Source organism: Streptopelia decaocto, assembly GCF_964273445.1.
Source record: "Streptopelia decaocto genome assembly, chromosome: 4".
Lineage (NCBI taxonomy): Eukaryota > Metazoa > Chordata > Aves > Columbiformes > Columbidae > Streptopelia > Streptopelia decaocto.
Window position 1 is genome coordinate 52,046,410 of NC_138658.1, and position 22,258 is coordinate 52,068,667.

At 39.2% G+C, this 22,258-nt stretch overlaps 1 protein-coding gene across 1 annotated transcript; it reads left to right on the plus strand.

The window, feature by feature from the left end:
• Nucleotides 1-13,043: 13,043 nt before the first annotated feature.
• GNPDA2 (glucosamine-6-phosphate deaminase 2) lies at nt 13,044-21,227 on the plus strand. The gene is made up of 7 exons (XM_082050400.1): nt 13,044-13,563; nt 14,704-14,871; nt 15,183-15,280; nt 15,775-15,957; nt 16,293-16,477; nt 16,584-16,758; nt 20,119-21,227. Exons 1-7 carry the CDS (start codon nt 13,412-13,414, stop codon nt 20,175-20,177), a joined length of 1,020 nt encoding a protein of 339 aa, XP_081906526.1. The 5' UTR covers nt 13,044-13,411; the 3' UTR covers nt 20,178-21,227.
• Nucleotides 21,228-22,258: the final 1,031 nt, after the last annotated feature.

Sequence of the window (22,258 nt, forward strand, 5' to 3'; positions counted from 1 at the left end):
GAAGGGATCCTTATCACACTGCAACTTACGTAAGCGAGCACTGGCAGCAAAAAACAGTGGGCTAAAAAAGCACTCTGAAAGAACCATGCAGAGCTTTCATACACTGGGTTTGCACAAAAAGTTCATGTAAAAATATGTAGGTAAAAAAAGCATTTAGAAACAACACAGACACCCATTTTCACAAGAACAACCCAGAAAATCTCCACCATTCTTGCGTTGGTTCCTGAGAACCGCAGAGCACAGCTTTCTAAGGTCTTGGTGTTCGTCTTCTGTCTGGAGTTGTTTCCAAGCCAGAAAGTCAGCCTTCAGAAGCTAGATCTCCTAAGTGTCCAGTTTGCTGGACACACATCCGTGTGTGCATTTGCATTGCTGATGGACTCTTGATTGGCCATAACACATACAGAAAAAGCCCAACTGACATCCTTAGAAACGCACCACAAAGTAATTATTCGCGATAAAGTTGGTATAATTTTACCGCACTATAGAAAGGAGCCTAGGATATTAATGAGACATCACCCCAGAACTTGTGCATTACTGGGAGATGGAGGGATTTGGACACAGCAGGTCAAATCCTGGTGAAAACCCTGAACTGCTTTGCACAGACCAATTATGTCCACATGAGTTCAAGAGCAACTGCCCACAGCAGGCTCTGTAATTTCCTTTGCAGTGATTTTGCCATTTCCAGGGATAACACTTTTACCAATTAAAGGACAGAGCTTCTCTTGGAACTTCTGCTGATCCCCATACACACGTGGCCAAGAAACCTGTAGCCTTGAGAAGAATAAGAAAAACCCCTCCAGCTTTTTCCCTTCTACCTGCAAAGCAGTAGGAATGTTGGTGTGCAATTATGTGACTGTTTTCACTGGGCTGTGGCTTTCACAGCTATGAGAACATGTCAACACAGACAAAAGACCAAAGCTTGCATCAATATGCTGATAGTCTCGAACGACTGTCACTTATCATGTGTATGACATACAATTGGGTCAAGAAGAGGGTTTTAGTTGCTCATTGTCCAGCATGTGTTTCCACAGAAGTTCTCAGGTTCCAGCCATTTTTCTCTCTCACAGCTGTGAAAAAACAAAACAAACCTCTCTATTTTTTAAAATATCACATTGTTTTTTTCTTTTTTTTTTTTTTAGTTCAGAAATATCCTTCTAGAGTGATGCATAAATCCTTTCAGCCAATGTCTGTGCCATAATAACATCTCCATGACATAGCATTTATTGAAAATGACAGCCTGACAGATGGCAGGGCAAACCCTTTAATCCTAGTTCTCGACACAGTAGTACTTTGCACATCTGATGCCAAAGAACATTTCTCTCATGTATGCAAAGCCATGTGCTCTGTAAAGCCTTCAAACTCCTAAAGCTACCATGTAGGTGGCTCAGTTGTTGCACAAAATGCCATGCACCCTCAGATGGTTAATAAAATATCTTTGGTATGATATATATTGCACGACATAGCACCTTACTAGCTGAAGAGCTAGACAGAAAGGAAGGGGAAAAGTGTATAAGTGGAAGAGAAAGAAAATTACATATTTTGAGGAGAAATTGTCAAAAAGTTTTGTCCATGCAACTGCCAGGAAACAGTAGCCAATGACTGTAAGAGGCCACAAGAGACAAAATGTCCTTTTCTGGAACATCTTTCAGGTCACCAACTGCCAGAATTAGGAAATCAGAAAAATGAGATGCACAGGCAATTTCTATAAATTATTCACAGAAGAAAAATGCATATTTTCCCAGATGACAGTACTTAGGCCCAAGGGGGAAAAAAAAAATGAATAAATAAATAAAAAAAAAATAAAAAAAGAATCAACAGTTCCACTTTTTTTCCTGCTCATTTCCATATGAACAACACATAGGCTAGGAAATGTAGATTACAAATGATTTGACAAGCCTTCCTCTGACTCAGAATTTTACTTTACAATTACTGTCCAAATTAAACTTTCAGACCTAGATGCCATGGCATAACATTTCTTTGTGATCCTTTGCACAGGAAGACCATCAGAGGAAATTCCAAGCCAAAAGTCGCTTCAAGCAAGTGCCCTGCCTTTCAGAACAACTTTGGGGACTATGTGGCAAAATATGTAACTGCTAAGGTGCTGCTTACCCTAAATACATTGTTTTACCAGGCTGTCAGCAGATGGAACTCAAGTGAGGAGTACCACATTCAGATGGTCTCTTGCCCAGCCCATTACCTCTCACTGAAGTGAGGGACATACATAGCTCTTTGTGTACATCCACTGACCCAAAAAACCAATATGGTCATGCAGAGCAGCTGCCCTATGAATTGGGGGAGAGGTGGAGCTAGGAGGCACTTGAACTGGGAACTGGGGAAGAAAATTAAACCACTACATTTGTGCTTTGATGAGGAATCAGAAGGGTGAACTGGAAAGAGAGGAGGTCAGGCAGTCTCTCTTGGAGAAATTCACAAAATGAGGTGGGGTAGTACAAGAAGTACAATAAAACTTGTGCAGATAAAGCCTTTGCAAATTAAATGCATGTGCATGACTGAAAACCTGTACTTACACACTGACACAAACTTCTTTATGGACTACTGTGCACAGAGATGACACCCAACCCACATGTTCACTGATCTGGAGGCAGCACGACCATTCTTCTTCTCCATATCACCTCCTCCCTCCAGTGACTATGTCCTGCAAGCCGATCTTCACTTTTCCCTTAGGGTCTCTCACCTTTTCTTTATATTCCCAGCTTAAACTGTTTATCCACAGCATTGACTCAACAGCATGTTCTACTCGCATGGCTTCTGTTGAGTCAGGAATGCTTCCCCTCTGTAGAAAAGGTTGCAAGCCAGAAATTTTTATTATTTTTTTTAATAAGAACACAAGAACAACTGTACCAAGGTCAAAGAAAAGATCCATCTAGCCCAGCAGAAGGTTTTATGATGAGAAAAGGATTTTAGCATTGTGGGTGCCATTTGTTTTTGAATTGGAAGCAGCTGAAAGGAAGGAGGCAACTGTCTCTTGGTCAAAGAGCATTTGACATATCCCCAGAATGGAGAGAGAATGCCTTTATTAAACAAGAGTGGTCATCTGTATGCACAAACAGTCCGTACAATTTGTTATCAGTACACTTACTCAGTGAATCAGTCAAGAGCTGACTCATTCCAACCATTTGTGGCTTCTTGTTTGTGGATTCATGCCTTGCCTAAATTGAAATCAGCAGGAGCATCTACTCCTAGACATAATCTGGCTGTGTCAGTTGCCAACAGCAATTACAGAAACTCACAGGGAACATTGGCTGCAGGTTACCAAAACAGATGTCAGTTGTAGCAACACAGGCATGAGACTGAATTTCATTGTGCAAGCAGCCCAACGTGCAAGTTCCAACAGCTCCGACCATAAATCAGACCAACAGCCAAAAACCACAGTTTGCGACCATCATTTACATACAAAGCACCCCCTACCTTCATTTGCCTTGTGGAATCACACACATATCACAGTAAGAACTTTTATGTTTTTCTTTCCTAGTCAGTTTTAGAACCTTATCAGAGGTACGTAAAGCAGGGAGGTGGAGATGTGACAACAAGCAATTCGAAACACAGGCTCATTCCTATTAGAGGAGGACAGTCATTCTAGTAATGAGGTTAATAAAATTTTGAGATTAATTGTATTGGCAGATTTTTGGTTTTTTAAATCTATGGAATTTTAAAGCACATGGCAAAAAATCTTTCTGCAAGTTTTGTGTTTTCATCATTCACAACTGTGCACCCTTTTTAATTAACATATCTTCTTCTGCATAAGTGAAAAGTGGAAAAAAAAAAAAACTGAAAATGCTGAATATGCGGATTCAAGTAATCAGTATGGACAGGTCTACCTTGGGTTCAGATCTGGCCTGAGTCTGCCCCTCATTTTCTATTCACCATCTTACAGCCACAATCACAGTCTCATTCCTTCAAGGTAAAAATCCTACAGTGAGAACAGGCAGGGTGAGTCTTAGCACTGCTTTATATGCAGCACAACTCAGGCCTGGGATCTACAAATTCTTCAAGTACTTTACAAACCTGGTCCTCAGAGAGAGCTACAGGAGGTATTAATAACATGCAGCCTGTTTTCTGCATTATCTAAACATCCTGAGGCAGTGCTAGAGCAGCCTGAAGAAAACAGCTCCCACATAGTATCTCTTGTCCCACTAAACACACGCAGCAACTAAACTCAAACTTTTGAAAGGCACAAGTTTTCCACTAACAAGCAAAGCATTCACATCACTGATAACACGCAAATTAGCTGACATGGGACACTGTCATAAACATTGCCTAAGAGAGTGAAAACAACCTGATGCTAACAGTGTGACAGCTCCAGAAGCCTCGTATTAGTTTTATATGGAGCTAGACAAAGGATTGCTGAAAACTGTCCTTGGCAGACGTCTTCATAGTTCACAGCAACACCAGGAGAGGCCCAAGCCTTCCTGCCAGAGGAGGATGTCAAGCATGGCAAAGCCTCAACAGAGGAAGACTATGAAAAGAAGGTGGAAAGAGTGTGACCTTTAAGGATGGCACACTGACTGTGGAGAGGCACACTCATATAAAGTCTTGTGTGCAAACTCTCTTAACCAAAGATGAGTGACACACCGTAACTCCCCGCCTCCGTGAGTTGTTTGGCCATACCCATGCCACCCTTACATCCATGTCTGCAGAGACAAAGGTTACTCTTTTAGTTAGATTGTCTGTGGGTGCGACTCCAGGTGTCAAGAGCTCAGCAAACTGTAGCATTTGCTCATGCTTTCCTGCCTTTCTGCCTGTTCTGCCTACCTAATCCAGATCCTGGCATAATTTCAAGCTTCCTGGTCTGCCTGCTACAAGCAAAATTTAAAGTAATGTCAACCACAAATTTCTTTCCCTTCCCAAACTGCACTAACCTTGAGGTGAATTAAGACATGCACATTTTTTCATATTCTGTCTTTTGTGCCAGTGTTAACCCATCTGTAGAATCTGAATAGATTTTATAGGTTTTGAAGTAAATAGGTTGCATTCTATATATTTTTAGATCTTAAAAAAAAAGAAAATGTATTTGGAAATCCTGGCTCTACAAGGACTTTGTTAAAGAAATAAAGGATGCAGTGTTAGAGAGTCAGGGACAATCCTGTCCTCAGGTCTTTCAACTCCTCTGCCTGCTGATCACAACCCTTTTAGCTTGACAGGTGGCAACAGAGATCAGATGAATCAAATAAAATAATGGGGCTATTTCTGTGGAGTCCTCACGTGAGAACAAAAATGAAAAAAACAAAACAAAACAAACAAAAAAGAAACCTCAGCCATGCATTAAGAGAGAAAAAGGGTTTGTAATTGGGTCCCACCTGGAGATCCACTGTTTTGTCTCCAGAACTGGACAAAGCAGGTAGGTACACAACCACAAAAGGTACAGTGAGTAGAGAATAGCCTGCCCTTTGGGGACCGGCAACTGCTCCTGTTTGTAGGGATTAATAAAGAATTCGCCAGGGGGAAGAATTTGCTTAAGCCTTCTCTATCTTCTCAGTCCACTTGTAACACCTGCAGGTGGGGCCAGAACTATTGTCTTCCCTTCCAGGAAACAACGACCCAGGTGGGACACAAGATTCAGCAACTCCCCTGGATGATAACCACTTTCTAAGATCTAATCGGCAGAGGGTTATTGCGACTAAGTGTGAGGTAGATTCAGAAAACCTATGGTTAAAATGGCAGCGCAATAAATACAAAGTCAATCCAGATAATCACCCATCAGTAGTTTGCTGCACATTCTGCAAAGTGGGCGCAAATATACTTCTGAACTGCTCGAGCCATGACTCAGTCTAGCATGACTGAACGGCTGGCATGGCAAAGGACACCACCAGAGTTTCCAAAACTAAAGTTATGTATATTGAAAGAAATTACCTTGGAAAAATAATATATGAATTCAATTTTACTGGAGTCTTTATGTATATATATATATATATATATATATATATATATATAATTTCTTTTTTGAAAGGCGTGTAAAGTTGATTCTCATTTCATGCCAACAGTTGGACTAAAGAAACAAGGCAGTATGACAGACTACAAAGAACATAAGGTATTTAACATGGAGTATTTAACAAACTAATGATTTGCAACGCTGAATTCAGAGGTTAAGATGATGACAGAACTACAACAGAAGCTGAAATGGCTGGTAAGGGAAGGCAGCCATCTGGAAAGAGAGAACACTGCACAAAAACAGCTTTGTTCCCCTCCGCCTGGCCCTGCCCGGTCCAGTAGGGCTCCGCGGGGCTCGACTCGGCCCAGCTAGGCAAGGCCCAGCTGGGCTCAGCTGGGCTCGGCTCGGCTCGGCCCGGCGGCGGCCCTCTGCTGCCCCCTGCCGGACACGGCGCGGCAGCGCCCCTCGCAGCCAGCCCTACGGCTGGTGAACAGGGCAGTTCATTTCGCATCAAGGCAGTCTGCCGAAATAATGACATATCAAGGAAAAAAACAAAACAAAAAATTTAAAACCAATCAAACAAACAAAAACAAAGGCTGATATTTGAATGGTTTATTCAATAAAGAGAGAGATAGTAGGTCCAAACTACATTTCTTGAAGCTGTTTTACAACTCTGCTCTTTCCAAGCTTTTCTAAGAAAAGGCGAAGTCAGTTTCAATAAAAGGAGCAATATTAAATGAGATGCAAAATTCTTTTCACTACAAGTACTAATAAAAAACACTGAGCATGATCTTTCTTGTTATCTCGCATCATCTTTGAAAGCCTAGCATGAAACTTTTAATCCTGGTTTAGTTTTGCACACTGTCACAGTTTTGAACACTGTCAAAGGAGTTTTTGACATGAACTTTTGAATACATCATGGCCTGCCAACTAACAAGTTTAATTTCCCGCATAAAAATTTGTCAGCTGTTTTTGAAACAAACTGAGAAGAACTGAGACACTTTCTAATTCCTCTTCCATCCTTCTAGACCAGAGAAACTTCATCCAGATTATTGTCCATAAGTATCTGTTTAGTGTTTTCTCACACATTTGCAGAAGTGAGAGCTCTAAGAAATTACAGACTTTACAGGGAGAAATATTTAAAAGGGAATTTTGAAGTGGGAACTCTTCCAGTTAACTTTCTTTATCTTTCAAGTTTTAAGTAATGGTGGAATTGAAATCTAAATGATGTCTACCTAGTGGCTGTAGAAGCTGTAATATTGCTTTAGCAACTACATGAAGGTTTTCATTGTTATGCATTAGTTTTGTGTAGGGATACACAAAATTTTCATGAGCACTAGGGAGTCGTGGAGTTTCTTGATACTTATAAATGACATATACCCAGAAACACTTCCAAGCACTGAGCTGACTGGCACAGGATGGCCTGCAGATAAGCTAGTAAAACGTTTGCTGGCTGTAAAACCAGGGAAGCTATTCCCACGTGCGTAGCTGGAATAGGGTAGAGTATTAAACATATCAAGCATCTTTTTGTGCCAAATCTCAATAATCTCTACAGAAACACCTACTACTTCTGCTGCTTTCTCATTGGCTTTGTGCAGCACATGGTAATGTGACATTCTAGATGGAGCAATTAACATCAGGGTCAGGCCCTCCTGTTCTTCTTCAGCATGGCCTCCCTACCCTGTCGAAGCACGATGGTAGAGGAGGCAGAGAAGAGCAAGCAGCTGTCCATTTGCCTGACAGGATATTGTGACATAGGACTACAGATACACTGTGTGCCTGCATTGTGGCTTCCTGAGAAAAGATAATCAGAAAACTGATTTTCCCAACACATGTGCAGTTAAAATAGAAAGACTATTCATGTAAGAATCTGAAACGACCACCACTAGCTAAATTTTGAAACACTGCCACCTGAGCTGTAATTCAGCTGACTACATATTCATATATTCACTCTTTACAAACTTCCATATCCAGGCTATTCACATTTTTCTAAAAGAGATGCTTAAGATTAGCTAGAATTCAACCACCCAAGACAGATGTCTTATTCCCCCCACCACTCAGCTGACCACATTCTGGCAATGGTCCTGCAGCTACTGTGAATCAGCCCACCCACGCTTTCATCAGGCTGCCTAACTGGGCAGACAAGAGTTAGCACGCTGAGCAAATACTCATATCCCTTGTCATCATTCACTCTCGTTCCTTAACAGCTAACACAGCAACCCTTACAAAAACACTTCAATCAGTCTTCTTGACTTATAAAAAAATCCATGAAGCATTAGATCAGATATTATCTGTTTTTTTTAAAAAAAAAAAAAAAAAAAGTGGTCCCCCATCACACAGCACTTGAAATAAGGGCACAGCTTTTGTCTTAAGCCTGTGAAGGACCCTGTGATTGATGCCCTTTATTTCTACCTTTAGAAACTTCTTCAGTTCACAGAACATGCAGCAGGCAACAGTTTGTCAAGTGAACAACCTGTTGTACACATTTCAGCCCAGTCATATTCCTGGAAGGGCTCACTCAGCCCAGGGGAAGAGTGCATTAGGAGAGGGGAGACAGGTAACTAAGAACTGTGCACCCAGAAAGGAACAGGCTTAAACAGCAGCTTAGAGCACTGTCAGAAATTTCTCTCCACATCTCTGCATACATTAAGAATGTTCCCCACCACAAGGGCAAAGCCAACCGTCGGTTTATGCATTCATATCTACAGGGCAGCTGACACTTGCATCACAAGGAAGGAGAGATCTTATCTGGAGGGAATGTAGGAGGCAGCTCTGCCTGTTGGTTCAGGCACAATCACCTGTGGAGAAATATCCTGCCACTCCAGAGACACACACAGAAATTACCTGCGTCAGCTCTCTCTACATGGCAAAATGAAGCAATCCTGAGGAACAAACACCATCACTGAGCCACTACTCTGAAAAACCGAAGAGTTTACCAGCAATTAGGTAATAGGGTGATGGAACAATGTTTGTCATGTGCCCCTCCCCTCATCACCTTTATTGCTTACTCTGTAGTGATCGACTCTGATGTTCAGAACCAGCTGGTATGGGGTAACTGTTTCAGCACAGCTTCTAACAGAATCTATGTAGGAAGCACATGGCAAGAACAGAAATGGAAAACGAAAGCATAGGGTGCTTCTCTGTTTTTGTGCATAGTTTCACAACGTGCCACAAAGCCTAGCCTGTGAAAATTAAGATGGTGCTAAATACTATCTAGATGCTTTGTTTGTGTCTCTGTTGGCATATTCCTGGCATCACAGAATCTGATGTTTCCTATTTTACTGGAAAATGGTTCCAATGGGATTGTTTCATAAAACATAAAACCATGAGACGTCATATGCCAGGTACTCCCCAGCTTACAGACACATGGTGAGATCTAACCAAGGAAGCTTTGAAGAGAGCTGTTGACAAGTACAGGGATACATGAGTATGTGAAAATATCTTCAGTCTTTGGGAACAGTAAGCAAAGCTGCCAAGTGGATTCAGTCCTTTCAGGCTTACGTCCAGAAGACAAATGAAGTTACCAGAAATTCAGCATGCTTTAGTCACAAGAAAACAGGAGGCTATTGACCCTGTGGCATAGAATGGAGTAGCAGGGTTAATTACCACTGTCTTCACATTCTTTCAGAGCCTTGAAAATTTAAAAAACAAACAGAAAAACACAAACAAAAACAAAAAAAAAAAACACACCACAAGCAAACAAAACAGACAAAAAAAAACAACCGGCCAAAAAAAAAAAACCAACAAACCACAACAAACCAAACCCACAAAATCTTCTCTCCACTGCAGTTTTCCTCCTTCTCCCCATAGGGTTATCACCCTCTAAAAGGTTTCAGTTGCTGCTTTATTGTGTCCTTATTCCTGATTTGCACACTTGTTACACAGCACAGCTTAACTCAGCAAGGTAGTAGAAGGTAGTCCTTTTTAAAGTCTTTTCATCAATTATTTGTTTCTCAACCTCTACATTTAATGCCTTGGTAAATATCTTCATTTCAACCTTTTTGGCTGCTTCTTGGTCTTTTCTACATGTGAACATCCATTTGAGTAATATTCCTTCATGGGTCCCAAGTTTGGGCAGGACCCGTCACTCTTCAAACTAAAAAGGAATGAATCTGAAGTAATAGCTACCTTGTTAAAAAAATTGATTCAAGTTCAGGTGGGCCTCCTTGGGTAAAATTCAATGCAGCTTGGTTACTACTGAAGTACATCCAGTTTAAATAACTAGTTGCTTAAACACAGGTTTTAAAAAAGCAGCACAAAAGCCACCTGATCATAGCAGATTTGTAAAAATCACATTGCCATAACTAGAGTAAATGAATTAATACTTAACAGAAGGGGCAACTAAAAAAAAAATATTATCACAGAAACACTGCTCCCAGAAGCAACAGAAAGACACAGGGATTTTAAATGCTATGACTGTGAGGTTTAAAAAAAACTAGTCACGCTACTCAATAAAACCTAATAAGGAATTAAAACTTCATCTAATTGCTAGCAACAACACTCAGTGCATATAAAGCATTTTGCATATGCTACTAGTTAGAAAGAAAAATCTGAAGAATGACGTGGGAAAAATCATACCCTATGCATTTGCAAAGTAACAAGGAGAGGTAGAATTGAATGTGCTCACAGAAGACAGAGCATTTGTCTAAGAGTAAGTAAAATATAAGTAGTTGATAATATTGCCAAGTTTGCTAAAAGGCAACAGACACAGAAGGTTGTTCAGAATATAGAGGCAGCAGGAAAAAGTGCAGAAAGTTCCACTGGGTATAGAACAACACATCACATACTCACTCATCTCCTGGAGAATACGCAACATGGGAGAGCCTATTATCTGAATTTTAAGATTTTTTTGATTAGTAATGAATTAAGTGGATTTTCAAGTTGTGGAAATCAACAAAACTTGTGTGACAGATCTTGGTTTGATATGACAACTTTGTGTGCAATGATGAACAAAACCAATGAACTACAGCAGGATAAGGAATATATGGTAGGGTCACACCTAGAGATTAGAACTGGGAACTGGATCAGAGGTGGGAAGCCTGAAAGTTGAGTGACACTGTTCTGCCAAGGGAAAAGGGGGTAATGCAAACTCCTGTTCCTGCTGTACCACCCATTTGGGCATGCACCACCCTTACCTTGTCAAGGCAGCAGGTAGCAAGTGTACACTAAAGCAAAAATCCTCAGAAACAATTTATCCTCTTTAGATCTGGGTAGCTGGTAAAGATTCTAGGGGAGTACAGAAGCCCATTGCTGCTACCTTCAGCTACAAGCTGGCAACACTAATGATGCAAAGACAGTGAATAGACAATATCAGCAGGACAGCAGGGAGCTGATGAAGAGAGAAGCACAGATAGATGCTGGACCATGAGAAAACTAGTAAGTAGTCTCTTACATTGACCTTTCATTTCAGAGAACAGTGCACACCATGAAAATAAAAGGATCTTACCTACAAATCTGGTGACCTAGGCATGTAGGCACCAAAGAAATGTGTTAACTAGTCTGTTATACGCAAAACTAGTTTACCACTGAAGTGTTATACATGGTCCATACAGCTAAGGAAAAACAGAATGAAACTCCAGAGGCCAAGCTTTGGTCATTACACGAGATTTGAAAATCACAACCTCTACTGCAGCATCCTCTGAAACAATTAGAGCAGTAGAGGCTCAGAACGTTAATCAAGAGAAAGCAATATCCTTTAGGACCTAATAAAACTTATGAGACAAAGACTTTCTATGTAGAACAGGCATGAGCTAAATCAAGTTGCTGATATTTGAAAGTTATATTCAAACAAAACACAGATTTTGAAAAAAAAATATATTTTTATTGCTTGCCTGCTAAGCCTCAAAGACTCCAATAAGATATTTTTTTTCTCACAAGGTTGCAAAAGCACCCTTCATGCCTTTGGCAAAATATTACTCAATCTTTCTAAACTACCTTGCAGTAGTTCTAATCAGGTTACCGGAAAACATATTATGTTCATGTGAGTGTGATTCCAGATGCAGGAAACAATTATTTTGCAAATATAATAGGCCCAGGCAGGATCTCACGGCAAAGCATATTTTAATAATGATTTTGCAAGATTGGGTGTTCTACCTAAAGGTAGGCACACCTAATAGGGCAAAAAGCCCCTGCTTGTATCTCCCCAAAATTCCAGCTGCATTTCCCTCCCCTGTTCCCCACTGGTTGGTTACTTCAGAGTTTACAGACTATCCCGACGCATACAATACCCTTCCTTTTATCAATCTATTTAAGATATGGATTCCTGGTACTCTGGCTTCTCTTCTCCCTATATTAACTTATCAATACAGGTATCAGTATGTATACAGGTGTTAGTACATATTCTGGGAAAAGACTGTGTATTACATTAAGAATTCATAGTCCGATGTCTCTCGGTCCTTCCTCCCTGCTACGATCAGGCACCAGGTCCTCAGTTATGTAAAAACAACAGTTCTTAATTAAATGTTCATTACAACGATTTTTTTTTATACCACCTCCCCAAGCAGCCTTCAATTCTAATGTTTTTCATCAGTCATAGTGATTCCCAGTAAAGAGATTTACCCTGGTCTTTAATACAGCAAGGCCCCAGTGAAGCCTACAGCATATTCATGCACGTATATTCAGAATTCCATAGCTTGCTCTTTTGCATTTCCACCACTCAATTCTGAAGAAATACCCTTTAGGACTACTAACCCTTTCCTAATAATGCATTAAGATCTATCATACCATATCTGTATTAGATTACAGCTTAGTTACATCTATGAAATTATTTGACTGCTTTTAAAGCAAAAAGAGAAATAAATTAACACTTTACGTATTATTTTTTGCAGTAACTATAAACAGCCTCTTTTGCAGCCGTTTTAAGTAAACAATGAAGTTAAATGCAAACTTTTCTTATTAAAATCTCACTGTGCCACGTGCTTCCCCCATAGTGGGGCTCTGAGGAAAGGCCTCACGCAGACACACGAATCCAGCGTATAAAACAGCGCAGTACTTTCGCAGCAGCCCCTACCCACCCCATTAGCTGCTTCATAGACCCTCCTCCGAGAAAGGGACCCACAGAGAAACATGGAACTCCCCTCCCACAACTCCACCCGGCTGCCCCAAAACGCTCCTTTCGGACACCGCTGCCCCGCGCATGCGCGGCACCGCCCCGCGAGGCTATTTCCGGTCTCGCAGGTGCTTCCGGGTGCTGTTAGCGGCGGAGGAGCGGGGGCCGTGGGCGCTTCGCTGGGTGCTGGTCTTGTCCTGGTCCCGTCCTTCTTCCGCACTGGCTTGCCAGCCCTGGTTCCGCTGGTGACCGCTGTGAGCTTTCCTGGGGGTGAGCGGGGCCGGGCAGCGTCGCGCTGGTTGGCGGGGTGAGGCTGGGCCCTGCTGCTGGCCCTGCGGGTGCCGCGGTGCCGTAGGCCCCGGGGGGCGGAGGCGGTTGTGCAGTAGGGCTCTCCCTCCAACAGTGTAGACTCGCCAACCCCACTCTAAAAAGTGGCCTCGGCCAAAACTTCGCGGTCGTTGTGGTGCCCGTTGATGGGTCGCTCTCGGAGAGCGTCACCGTGTTCTGGGGGTGAAATCGTTAAAGCTTTACGGTGCTGCCCTAAAGCCGCGGGGTCTCTGTTTCTGTTCTCGAGTGTATGTGTTCAGTTTTTCCGGACTTGTGCCATAGCGTTTCCTCTGCAAGGGTAAGTTTGACTTGTCACGAGTTCACTGTCCGGGAGAGGAGGCAGCAGAGTCAGCAGAACGTGGTGTTTGTGTCCTTCCCTGTTTGGCAGGATGTACAGATGTCACCCTGTTAAACACTATTGTAGTTTGTTTCTTATTTCTGCTGAAGCTGGTATCTCATTTTGGGTTAACTAAGAGTAGTGCATGCTAGTGGTGGTTTGGCACTTAGTTGGCCTTTGCTTCTGACACGTTGTCTTCTGGCTAATGCCAAGAATACTTAGACCTGGGAAGAGAAGAGTAATGCACTGTGAACTGGCTAAAGAGCCTCAGTCTTTCTGATAATTACCTGACTCTGTTAAGCAGAAACTCATGGAAAATGTAGTTTTATGTAAATGCAAGAGATGCTCATGTACTTTTAACAGCCAAGCTTGTTTTCTAACTATTCATCTTAAGGGTTGATATACTTGCAGTCAAAATTGGAGCCTTTAAAGAGTGACTGATTTATGTTGAAAATTAAAAAAAAAAAAAAAGAGACCTCATAGGTATTTTTTCTTTGAATTATAGAGATTTCAAATTATCTCTAATGCATTATCCTATTTTTGCAGATTAATAAGCTTTCCGAAGCATTGTTATGGGGCTAGAACAGGAGTGAAAGGAGTTTTAATTGTTTACTTTCAATTATCTAGTTTGAAGATGGAATAATGGGGTAGTTCTAGGCCTTGTTTTTCGAATTTCAGGCATTCAGATGCTCATGAGAAACCAGAGTTAATTTCAATATTTGTTTACTTATTTGTTTGCTTTTAGTTAAGGCACAGTATTTCCTCTTTTCTAACACTAGTAACTTATTAAAAGACTGAAATTCAAAATGGCTTGTTCTTTCTTTGTTTTATTTTTTTCCTACAAGTTACTTTAAATTAGTTTGTGAATTTTAATAAATATTTTCATTGTAATCACTTGGATTCTGTAGCTTTTCTTTTGATTGTCCCACAGTCCAGCTTGAACTAGGAGTGCAAGAGTGCAATATGCTTATGCAAGTAAAATATGTTAGTTAGTGCAATACTTCACCTATATAAAAGGCCATTTTTTATCTCCTCTCTAATCTAAACATTTTACAACTATTTATGGGGTGCTTATTTTTAAAACTCTGACATTTTCTCCAGGTTTGAGTTTATTTTATCATACAAGCTCTTCACAGCTATAATGAGGCTAGTAATTCTTGAAGATTATGACCAGGCTAGTGAATGGGCAGCAAAATACATCTGTAATCGTATTATCCAATTCAAGCCAAGTCAAGGAAGATACTTCACACTTGGTCTACCAACAGGCAAGTCTTACTTAAAGCCTATGTAAATGACTAAACCTAGAACTATGTTTGTATCCATGCTAACAGATACAGTATTTAAAAGATCTCAAATGTATTTTTGGTAATATTCCAACATATTTCTGTTTAAATATGGATTTGATTTGTGTAAAAAGCTGTGATAAAGTTTGAGAAGCTCAGAAATAGTAAATGAGAAATAACAGATTTCTTTTATGTTGAAAAGCATTGTAGCAAAATCTGACTATGAAGAGATTTAAATACACTGAAAAGGTTATGCAGATAAATAGAATGGTAGAAAAACTTATATTTAACAGGAAGTACACCTTTGGGATGCTACAAAAAGCTGATAGAATATCACAGAAATGGAGATCTCTCTTTCAAATATGTGAAGACTTTCAACATGGATGAATATGTAGGTAAGATGTGCTAATTGTTTGAGAACATACTATACTTAATTTTTTTTCTTCCTTTATTAAAACAGTTAAATACTTGACAAAACACAAGATCAGTGTAGTATGCTTGCACTTGTAAGTTTGACTTATGTCTGTGGGTTCATCTTAAGCATTTTTCTCTATTCCTTTATCTGCAAAAATGCAAATAATAAACTAGTCCAGGTGGATCCTGGGTTAAATTCAGTGCTTGTGAATTACTTCACAGTATTTCTGTAGAAAGTATTTTGTCACATAGTGTTGTGACCGCATTTCTTTTAAAGACTTTACACTTGTAAATGTTAGACCATTCACCTTATGCATGCCAAGAGGAAATTTTTCTTCTCACTGTGATTTCAAATATTGCTTTATCTGACTACTTAAGTTTGTCTTGCATGCCCTGCATTGGTTACACATAGACTAGAATTAAGCCTGTTTGGTTAAATCTTGTAATATGTTAATTTCACTCTAAATGATTTCAGGGCTTCCCAGAAATCATCCAGAGAGCTATCATTCCTATATGTGGAATAACTTCTTTAAGCACATTGACATAGATCCAAATAATGCTCATATCCTTGATGGGAATGCTCCAGACTTACAGGCGGAATGTGATGCATTTGAAAAGAAAATTGAAGAAGCAGGGGGGATTGATCTGTTTGTTGGAGGTATGAGGAAATGCTCTATGGTTGGCTGTGATTACAACAAATACACTGACTGTTTAATCACTGTGTTCATATCTTGGTTTAACCCACTCTTTTTTTCACTTATGGTTTAAGAAAGTTCTGTGATTAACAAAGAATCTGTATGAATACCAAAAGAGAATGGCTGGTGTCCAAGTTTCTAATAACTTAATTTCAAGTAAGTTTTGAATGCTTTTTATTGAAAACTGGGAACCAAAAGAAAAGAATGAGTCCTAAAACTTCTTTATTCATTTACAGTGTTTAAGGATATTTGTTGACTCACAGGTCTGGAATGATTTACTTTTTTTAACTTTGAAAAGGCATTGGTCCAGATGGCCACATTGCATTCAATGAACCCGGATCAAGTTTGTCTTCAAGAACAAGATTAAAGACTTTAGCAATGGACACCATTTTGGCAAATGCTAAATACTTTGATGGAGACTTATCTAAAGTACCAACTATGGCCCTAACAGTTGGTGTGGGTACAGTGATGGATGCTAGAGAAGTAAGAACTCATTTAGTTCTAGTTGCATGTGTCTGTTTTCAAGACTAGTTGGTACTGATACTGGGACTGAAAGTAGAGAGTCTTTTTTTTTTTTTTTTTTTTGCAGGTGATGATTCTTATAACAGGTGCACATAAAGCTTTTGCACTGTACAAAGCAATTGAAGAAGGAGTCAATCACATGTGGACAGTTTCTGCTTTCCAGCAACACCCTCGTACTATCTTCGTGTGTGATGAAGATGCTACTTTAGAACTAAGAGTTAAAACTGTGAAGTACTTTAAAGGTGAGCACTGAATCAGAGGTTAAACATATTTAAAAATAAAAATAAATTATATTCATTTAAGTCTGAGCCTTCCAACACTTTACAGTAGATAATGTATAATGTTATATATTCAAAATACTTACTGTTAACTTATTTCTTGTGAATGGAGAAGTGCTAGGAGGCATAACTTGTTTCTTACATTCCTGACAAGTCCGCTTTAGAAAAATATTCCATTTACTTCCAATTTGAAATGATAGTTTAGTAATCTTCATCTATATATAAAAGCGAAGCAGTCTGGTGCTCCAGAATACTTGTCTTAAAAACACTGGAAAGTTTCATTTAAAGAAAACTTGATGCATTTATTAATCCTGATATATTTTCATGCTGCTTTTGCCATGTGCTGTAATGTGCTGTCTAGTAAGCTTGAAATGTGTGATACGGACTTTGAAGCCACCTGAGGACATTTGTCATACAGTGTGATTGGCATAACAATCTATACTGACTTAATACATTGCAGCCTTTTACTGTGCTTTTCATATTTGTAGTAGGTATATTGAGGCAAGCTTAAAGTAAGCTGGGATTTTTGGTAGTCATTGGGGGTTCCCAGTTGTGACTTCTGTTTCACTAAGACTGTAGAAGCTGAGAAAAGTAGTTTTCTCCTAACTATATCGGCGCAGCAAATGTAATTGTGTAAATCCGCCACCTTTCTCACTAGCATGGATACTTATGATAGTTGAGGCATCTGAGATCAGGACTGTAATTTCATAGGTTGTTATTTAGGCCTTTATATCACCAGTGTCCATATATGTATTAGATTGCAATTCTGGCATTAATGTGATTTTTATCCTGATATAATTTGTGGCCAACTTGTTAAATTTGGATTCTTTCCGCATGCTGTTCTCTGCTATGTACTGGGTGGGGGCAGGGTGTTTTAGTCTTCACCTGTATCACATGGCTAGATAGTACTTATTGTTGTTTTCAAAGACAAACTTCTTGAACTGCTTGGGTAAATTTTAAACTTCAGTCCTGTATTTCATATAAACAAAAGCTTTGCTTGGGAAATATATAAACCTAATGTAGAATTACTAGGTATGAATGACACTGAATGTTGCTTTAAAAAAACCAAGGGCTACAGTATATGAATGTGTTCTGTTGTGTCACACTGTATTTATTTACCCTGTAATACAGAGCAATAGAATTCTTAAAAAGTTTGTTTACCTTAAACTTGCTTAATTTTACCTATTCTTAAATCAGCCAGATTTTCTGCTTTTAAGATGGTGGAGAAATCAGTGTGGGTCAGATTTGAAATAATTTCTGATTCTTGATCTTCATGTTAGACTTCTTAGTAAGCTAAGAAGTTCTTAATGACTGCTAATTATGGCAGCTATTTACTGTGAATTTTTTTCACCGTTTAAAAATCTCAAGGTACTATAAGAAACTTCAACTACTTTCAATAATCAAATACCACACTGGCTGGTAACTAGAATAACTCAACTTCACTTTTTTCCCACTTCCTGAAAAAACTATCAGAAGCTAAAATTATCAAGTGTACGTAAATATTCTTATTGGAAAAGGGAAAGCTAACTTTCTTGCAGAATGAAACAGAAAATTACTTTTGAATTTACGAATTGGTTAATTCAGGGTAGTTTTTCCATACTGGTGCATGCTCTTAAAACTGTATGCAGAAATCTGTTTATTCAAAGCATACTAGAACATACAGTGACTTTCCTTTTGAAATAATTGGTTTTGCATCTATCAAGTAAGGACTTTAAAAAAGCTTTTGTTTCTATTTCCTGAAACAATTTCACTAACAGTATTTTAATATCCTTCATTACGTATGGCAGAGGCAATACTTTGTAAGCATTTTTTTGTGCTTCTAGGAAGGGGGCAATTATATTTCCCTAATTTAGAAGAGAAGAACACTACTAGGAAATAGAATGCTTTAAAGTTCAAAACATGGTTCTAGTTTGAGTAGTGCATGCAGCTGTACACTTAATATTTTCATGCTTACTGTTAAATGCCTGAAAAGTATTAACTTGATCTTTTCTATGTACATCATCCCAATAGTTACCCTTCATGAAATTGAAGAAACTCTTCAGTTATTTTGCCTTCTAAGGTTTGAGGGTTTTTTTGCAAAAATATATAAGTGACATCATTACCTCTAGAGACAGAATGAGCTGGATTCTTGAATCAGTTATAGGTGTGTTGGCAGTTTGGTATGGCTGTGACACCAAGTGGAGAAGAAAATAGTAACAACTGCTTTTAAATAATCACTGATTAGAAATAGATGCTGCATAAAATGTCTTATGTTATGGTCACCTACAGTAATGGCCTGAGATTGCAGCAACATGAAATTTGAATAACTAAACAGTGACACTAGGTTTGCCACCAGATCCATTATATAGCAAAGGTATTTGAATATTCTTTGCCTTAGATAATCACTAAAATGTGCACTACTGTCATACTTCTTTTGTGGTTTAAGAAAATTTATCTACTATTAAGGTTGCATATTACTTAAATGTGTAATTTTAGAAATTAATCTTTAGTTTGGTGCTAAAATGGACTTTGCAGACTGTGAACACCTATCAGTTACTGTTATTAGTCCTTAAGGTGAAATGAGGTTAAAAACATACCAGTGCTGAATGTCATACATGCCTAGATATAGGTAACATTATTACTAAATTGTAACAAAGTACAGAAAGTAATGCCTGTTTTTTAATTGCTCGTCTCCTCAGCACTTTCCAAAATTAATGTATCTGAATAGGAAAAAAAAAAAAAAAAACAAACAACAACTTCCCTAATCACAGCTATAGATGACTTGTATACATGACCAAAAAAGCCCAGCTAGAATAGAAGACAGGTCAGCTACTGGAGTTCTGAATCTGCATTAACAGTCTGGGTACTTTGAGTTTGGTTTTGCATGCCTGGGACCACACATACAATATTAATTACAAAAACAGTAATACCACAATACTAGAACATTGCAATTCAAGCTGTATCAGTATATGTACATCTGATTTTTATGAGAAACTGGTATGAGGGAATTTTATGTTGCTGTTATGCAGTTTTTAATACAAAGGAAGATGGGTGGATCTCATGTATTCAATTCGTTTTGAAGTATTCCAGATCTGCTTTTTGATGGGTCTGTTAAGTCATCTCTGCTGCCTTAACACTGAACATGTCGATAGTATTCAAGTGATGCAAGAACATAGATGCTGTCTTTGATTTATTTTAAACTACTTTAAATAGCTATTGTTAGTCTCTTCAGTGAACAATTTAGAAAGTATACTTTGAGGCAAACTCCAAATAAAAATGTGGCTAGAAAGAGATGTTGACAAAGTATAACTAATGTAAAGCTGGCATTGTTGCTTTCCCCCCAAGGTTTAATGCATGTGCACAATAAGCTTGTGGACCCATTGTACAGTATGAAAGAAAACTGAAAGAAGAATCGAAGAGGAACTCCATGTGGGTCAACAACAACAGTTTTAGGTAGCAGATGAATTCACTGCTATGCAATATGCTGAAAAATGTTTAAAACGAGGAATCCTAGGTACTGTATTTTTTTAAAAAGGTCCAATATCTGTTACATTCACATTCCATCTTTGCTGTGTTGTGCATTTTGCTTTAACTTTGGGAGCTCTCTTGTTGGCTGGTACATAGCTAAATGGAACAGAACAAACCTGTGAGAGGCTGCATGTTATGTAGAGGGGGAAAAGCAGAGCAGTTTTAGCACAGCAATGTAATGCACCTGCTTTGTGTTAGAGAAAATGGTATTTTATTTCCAGGAATGTGTAGTTCTTGGCTTGATTAGCGTAGCTGCATTTTGCATTTGTGTTGCTAGGCAGAATGGTTTGGCCTTTGTCAATACTATGGACTTGTAATAGTTGTAAATTTCTACTATGAAATGTTCTGTTTACATATATCTAATGTACACTGAGCTTTTGCACTTGGTTGCCTTAAATTTATCTTAAACAGTTTTTGGGCATCTCAAGTCCTGCTGTACAATTCAGGCAAATAAAAATACAAAAACAGTGCCTAAAAATGCACCAAATTCTTGAAAGTTATAAATTATTCCACAGATAAAAATAGTAAACTTCTGCCATAGCACTTTTTCCTTTCATGTATTTCAAATTACTTTAGGATTTTTATATTTTTGGTAATTGAGCTTTATACATAAGGAAAAATCTAAATGTTCCGTTCTGGAGGTACCTGTTTAGTTGTACCATTGATAATACTATTAAATGCCTGAAATTATGTTAATTTACAGGAATATAATGTCTGCAAGTTTAATACATGATCATGTAAAGTCAACTGTTAATCACTTTGTAATAGTTACCTCTCATTGTATCATCATTATAAACATTGAGTTGTTAGAAGGAATGTTATTTCCTACTTTGAATATAAGTAAAACTTAAATATAAATCTATCACATCAAAATTGTTTTGTTTTGAATATAAATTAACATGAATAAATACTCAGGGTTTCATGCAGATGTTAGGAATTTTGTGCCTCCTTCTGCCTAAGGGAGGAAGTTAAGAGTTTGATATAGACTGTGGTAGTTGTGGGTTTTTTTGCTGTGTTGTTTTTGTTGTTGGGGGGTGTGGTGAGGAGCATGCCCTTGTGTAATATACTTACTGGGAGAAAGTGCAGCAACCAGTAACACCCAATAATAGAAGTGCAACAAAGCATAATCCCCAATAATTTAACCTTTAACAGAGGTAGATGATAGCTGGATAGTCTTTATTACACATTAATCCTATTTTATAGTTGAGAATACTGGCCCAGTAGGCCCAAGGGCTGCACTAACATGATTTTGGCCTAAATCCCTGGGGTGGAATAAGCGAAGAGCTCAGGCTGTGCACCTGGGGAGCAGCCTTGCTGGGACCAGGTGCACAGCAGGCTGAACATGAGGCAGCAGTGTATTGCTGCAGCAGCAAAGGCAAATTTGATCCCGGGGGATAAACAGGGGCATTTGATCCATGGAGGCATTGCTGGCAAAGAGAGAGATGTGATCATCCCACTTGGTGTTAGTCGGGCTGCACCTGGACTATCATGGCCAGTTGTGATTCCCCACAATTCAAGAAAGACAGGGACAGACGGGAGACGGTCCAGGGGAAAGCCACAAAGATGATCAGAGAGCTGGAGAATCTGCTGCATAAGGAGTCAGTTAGGTCTCTTCTACCTGGAGTGTTCTCCCTAGAGAAAAAAAGGCTTAGGAGCACCTCATCACAGTATTCTGGTATTTAAAGGGTGACTACAAAGAGGAGGGAGGCTCTTCTTCACAGGGATCTCCTTTTCTCATGGAAGAAGCAAGGAGCACTAGAACAATCTCCCTGCCAATGTGGTAGAGTCCCCACTGCTGGAGGTTTTCAAGACATCATTGGACACAGAATTGCAGAATCACAGATTCACAGATGAGACACAGTGCTAGGTAGTTTCATCTAGGCTCACCTAAAGGGTTGGACCAGATGGTCTTTTAAGGGTCCGTTCAAACCTAGACTCTGATTCTATAAAATTACAA

Coding starts and splice junctions, on each gene's coding strand:
- GNPDA2 (XM_082050400.1), top strand. CDS start 13,412: ATGGGTCGCTCTCGGAGAGCGTCACCGTGTTCTGGGGGTGAAATCGTT. Junction 15,958..16,292: donor GATTGATCTGTTTGTTGGAG/GTATGAGGAAAT, acceptor AACTTTGAAAAG/GCATTGGTCCAGATGGCCAC. Junction 16,759..20,118: donor AACTGTGAAGTACTTTAAAG/GTGAGCACTGAA, acceptor TTTCCCCCCAAG/GTTTAATGCATGTGCACAAT.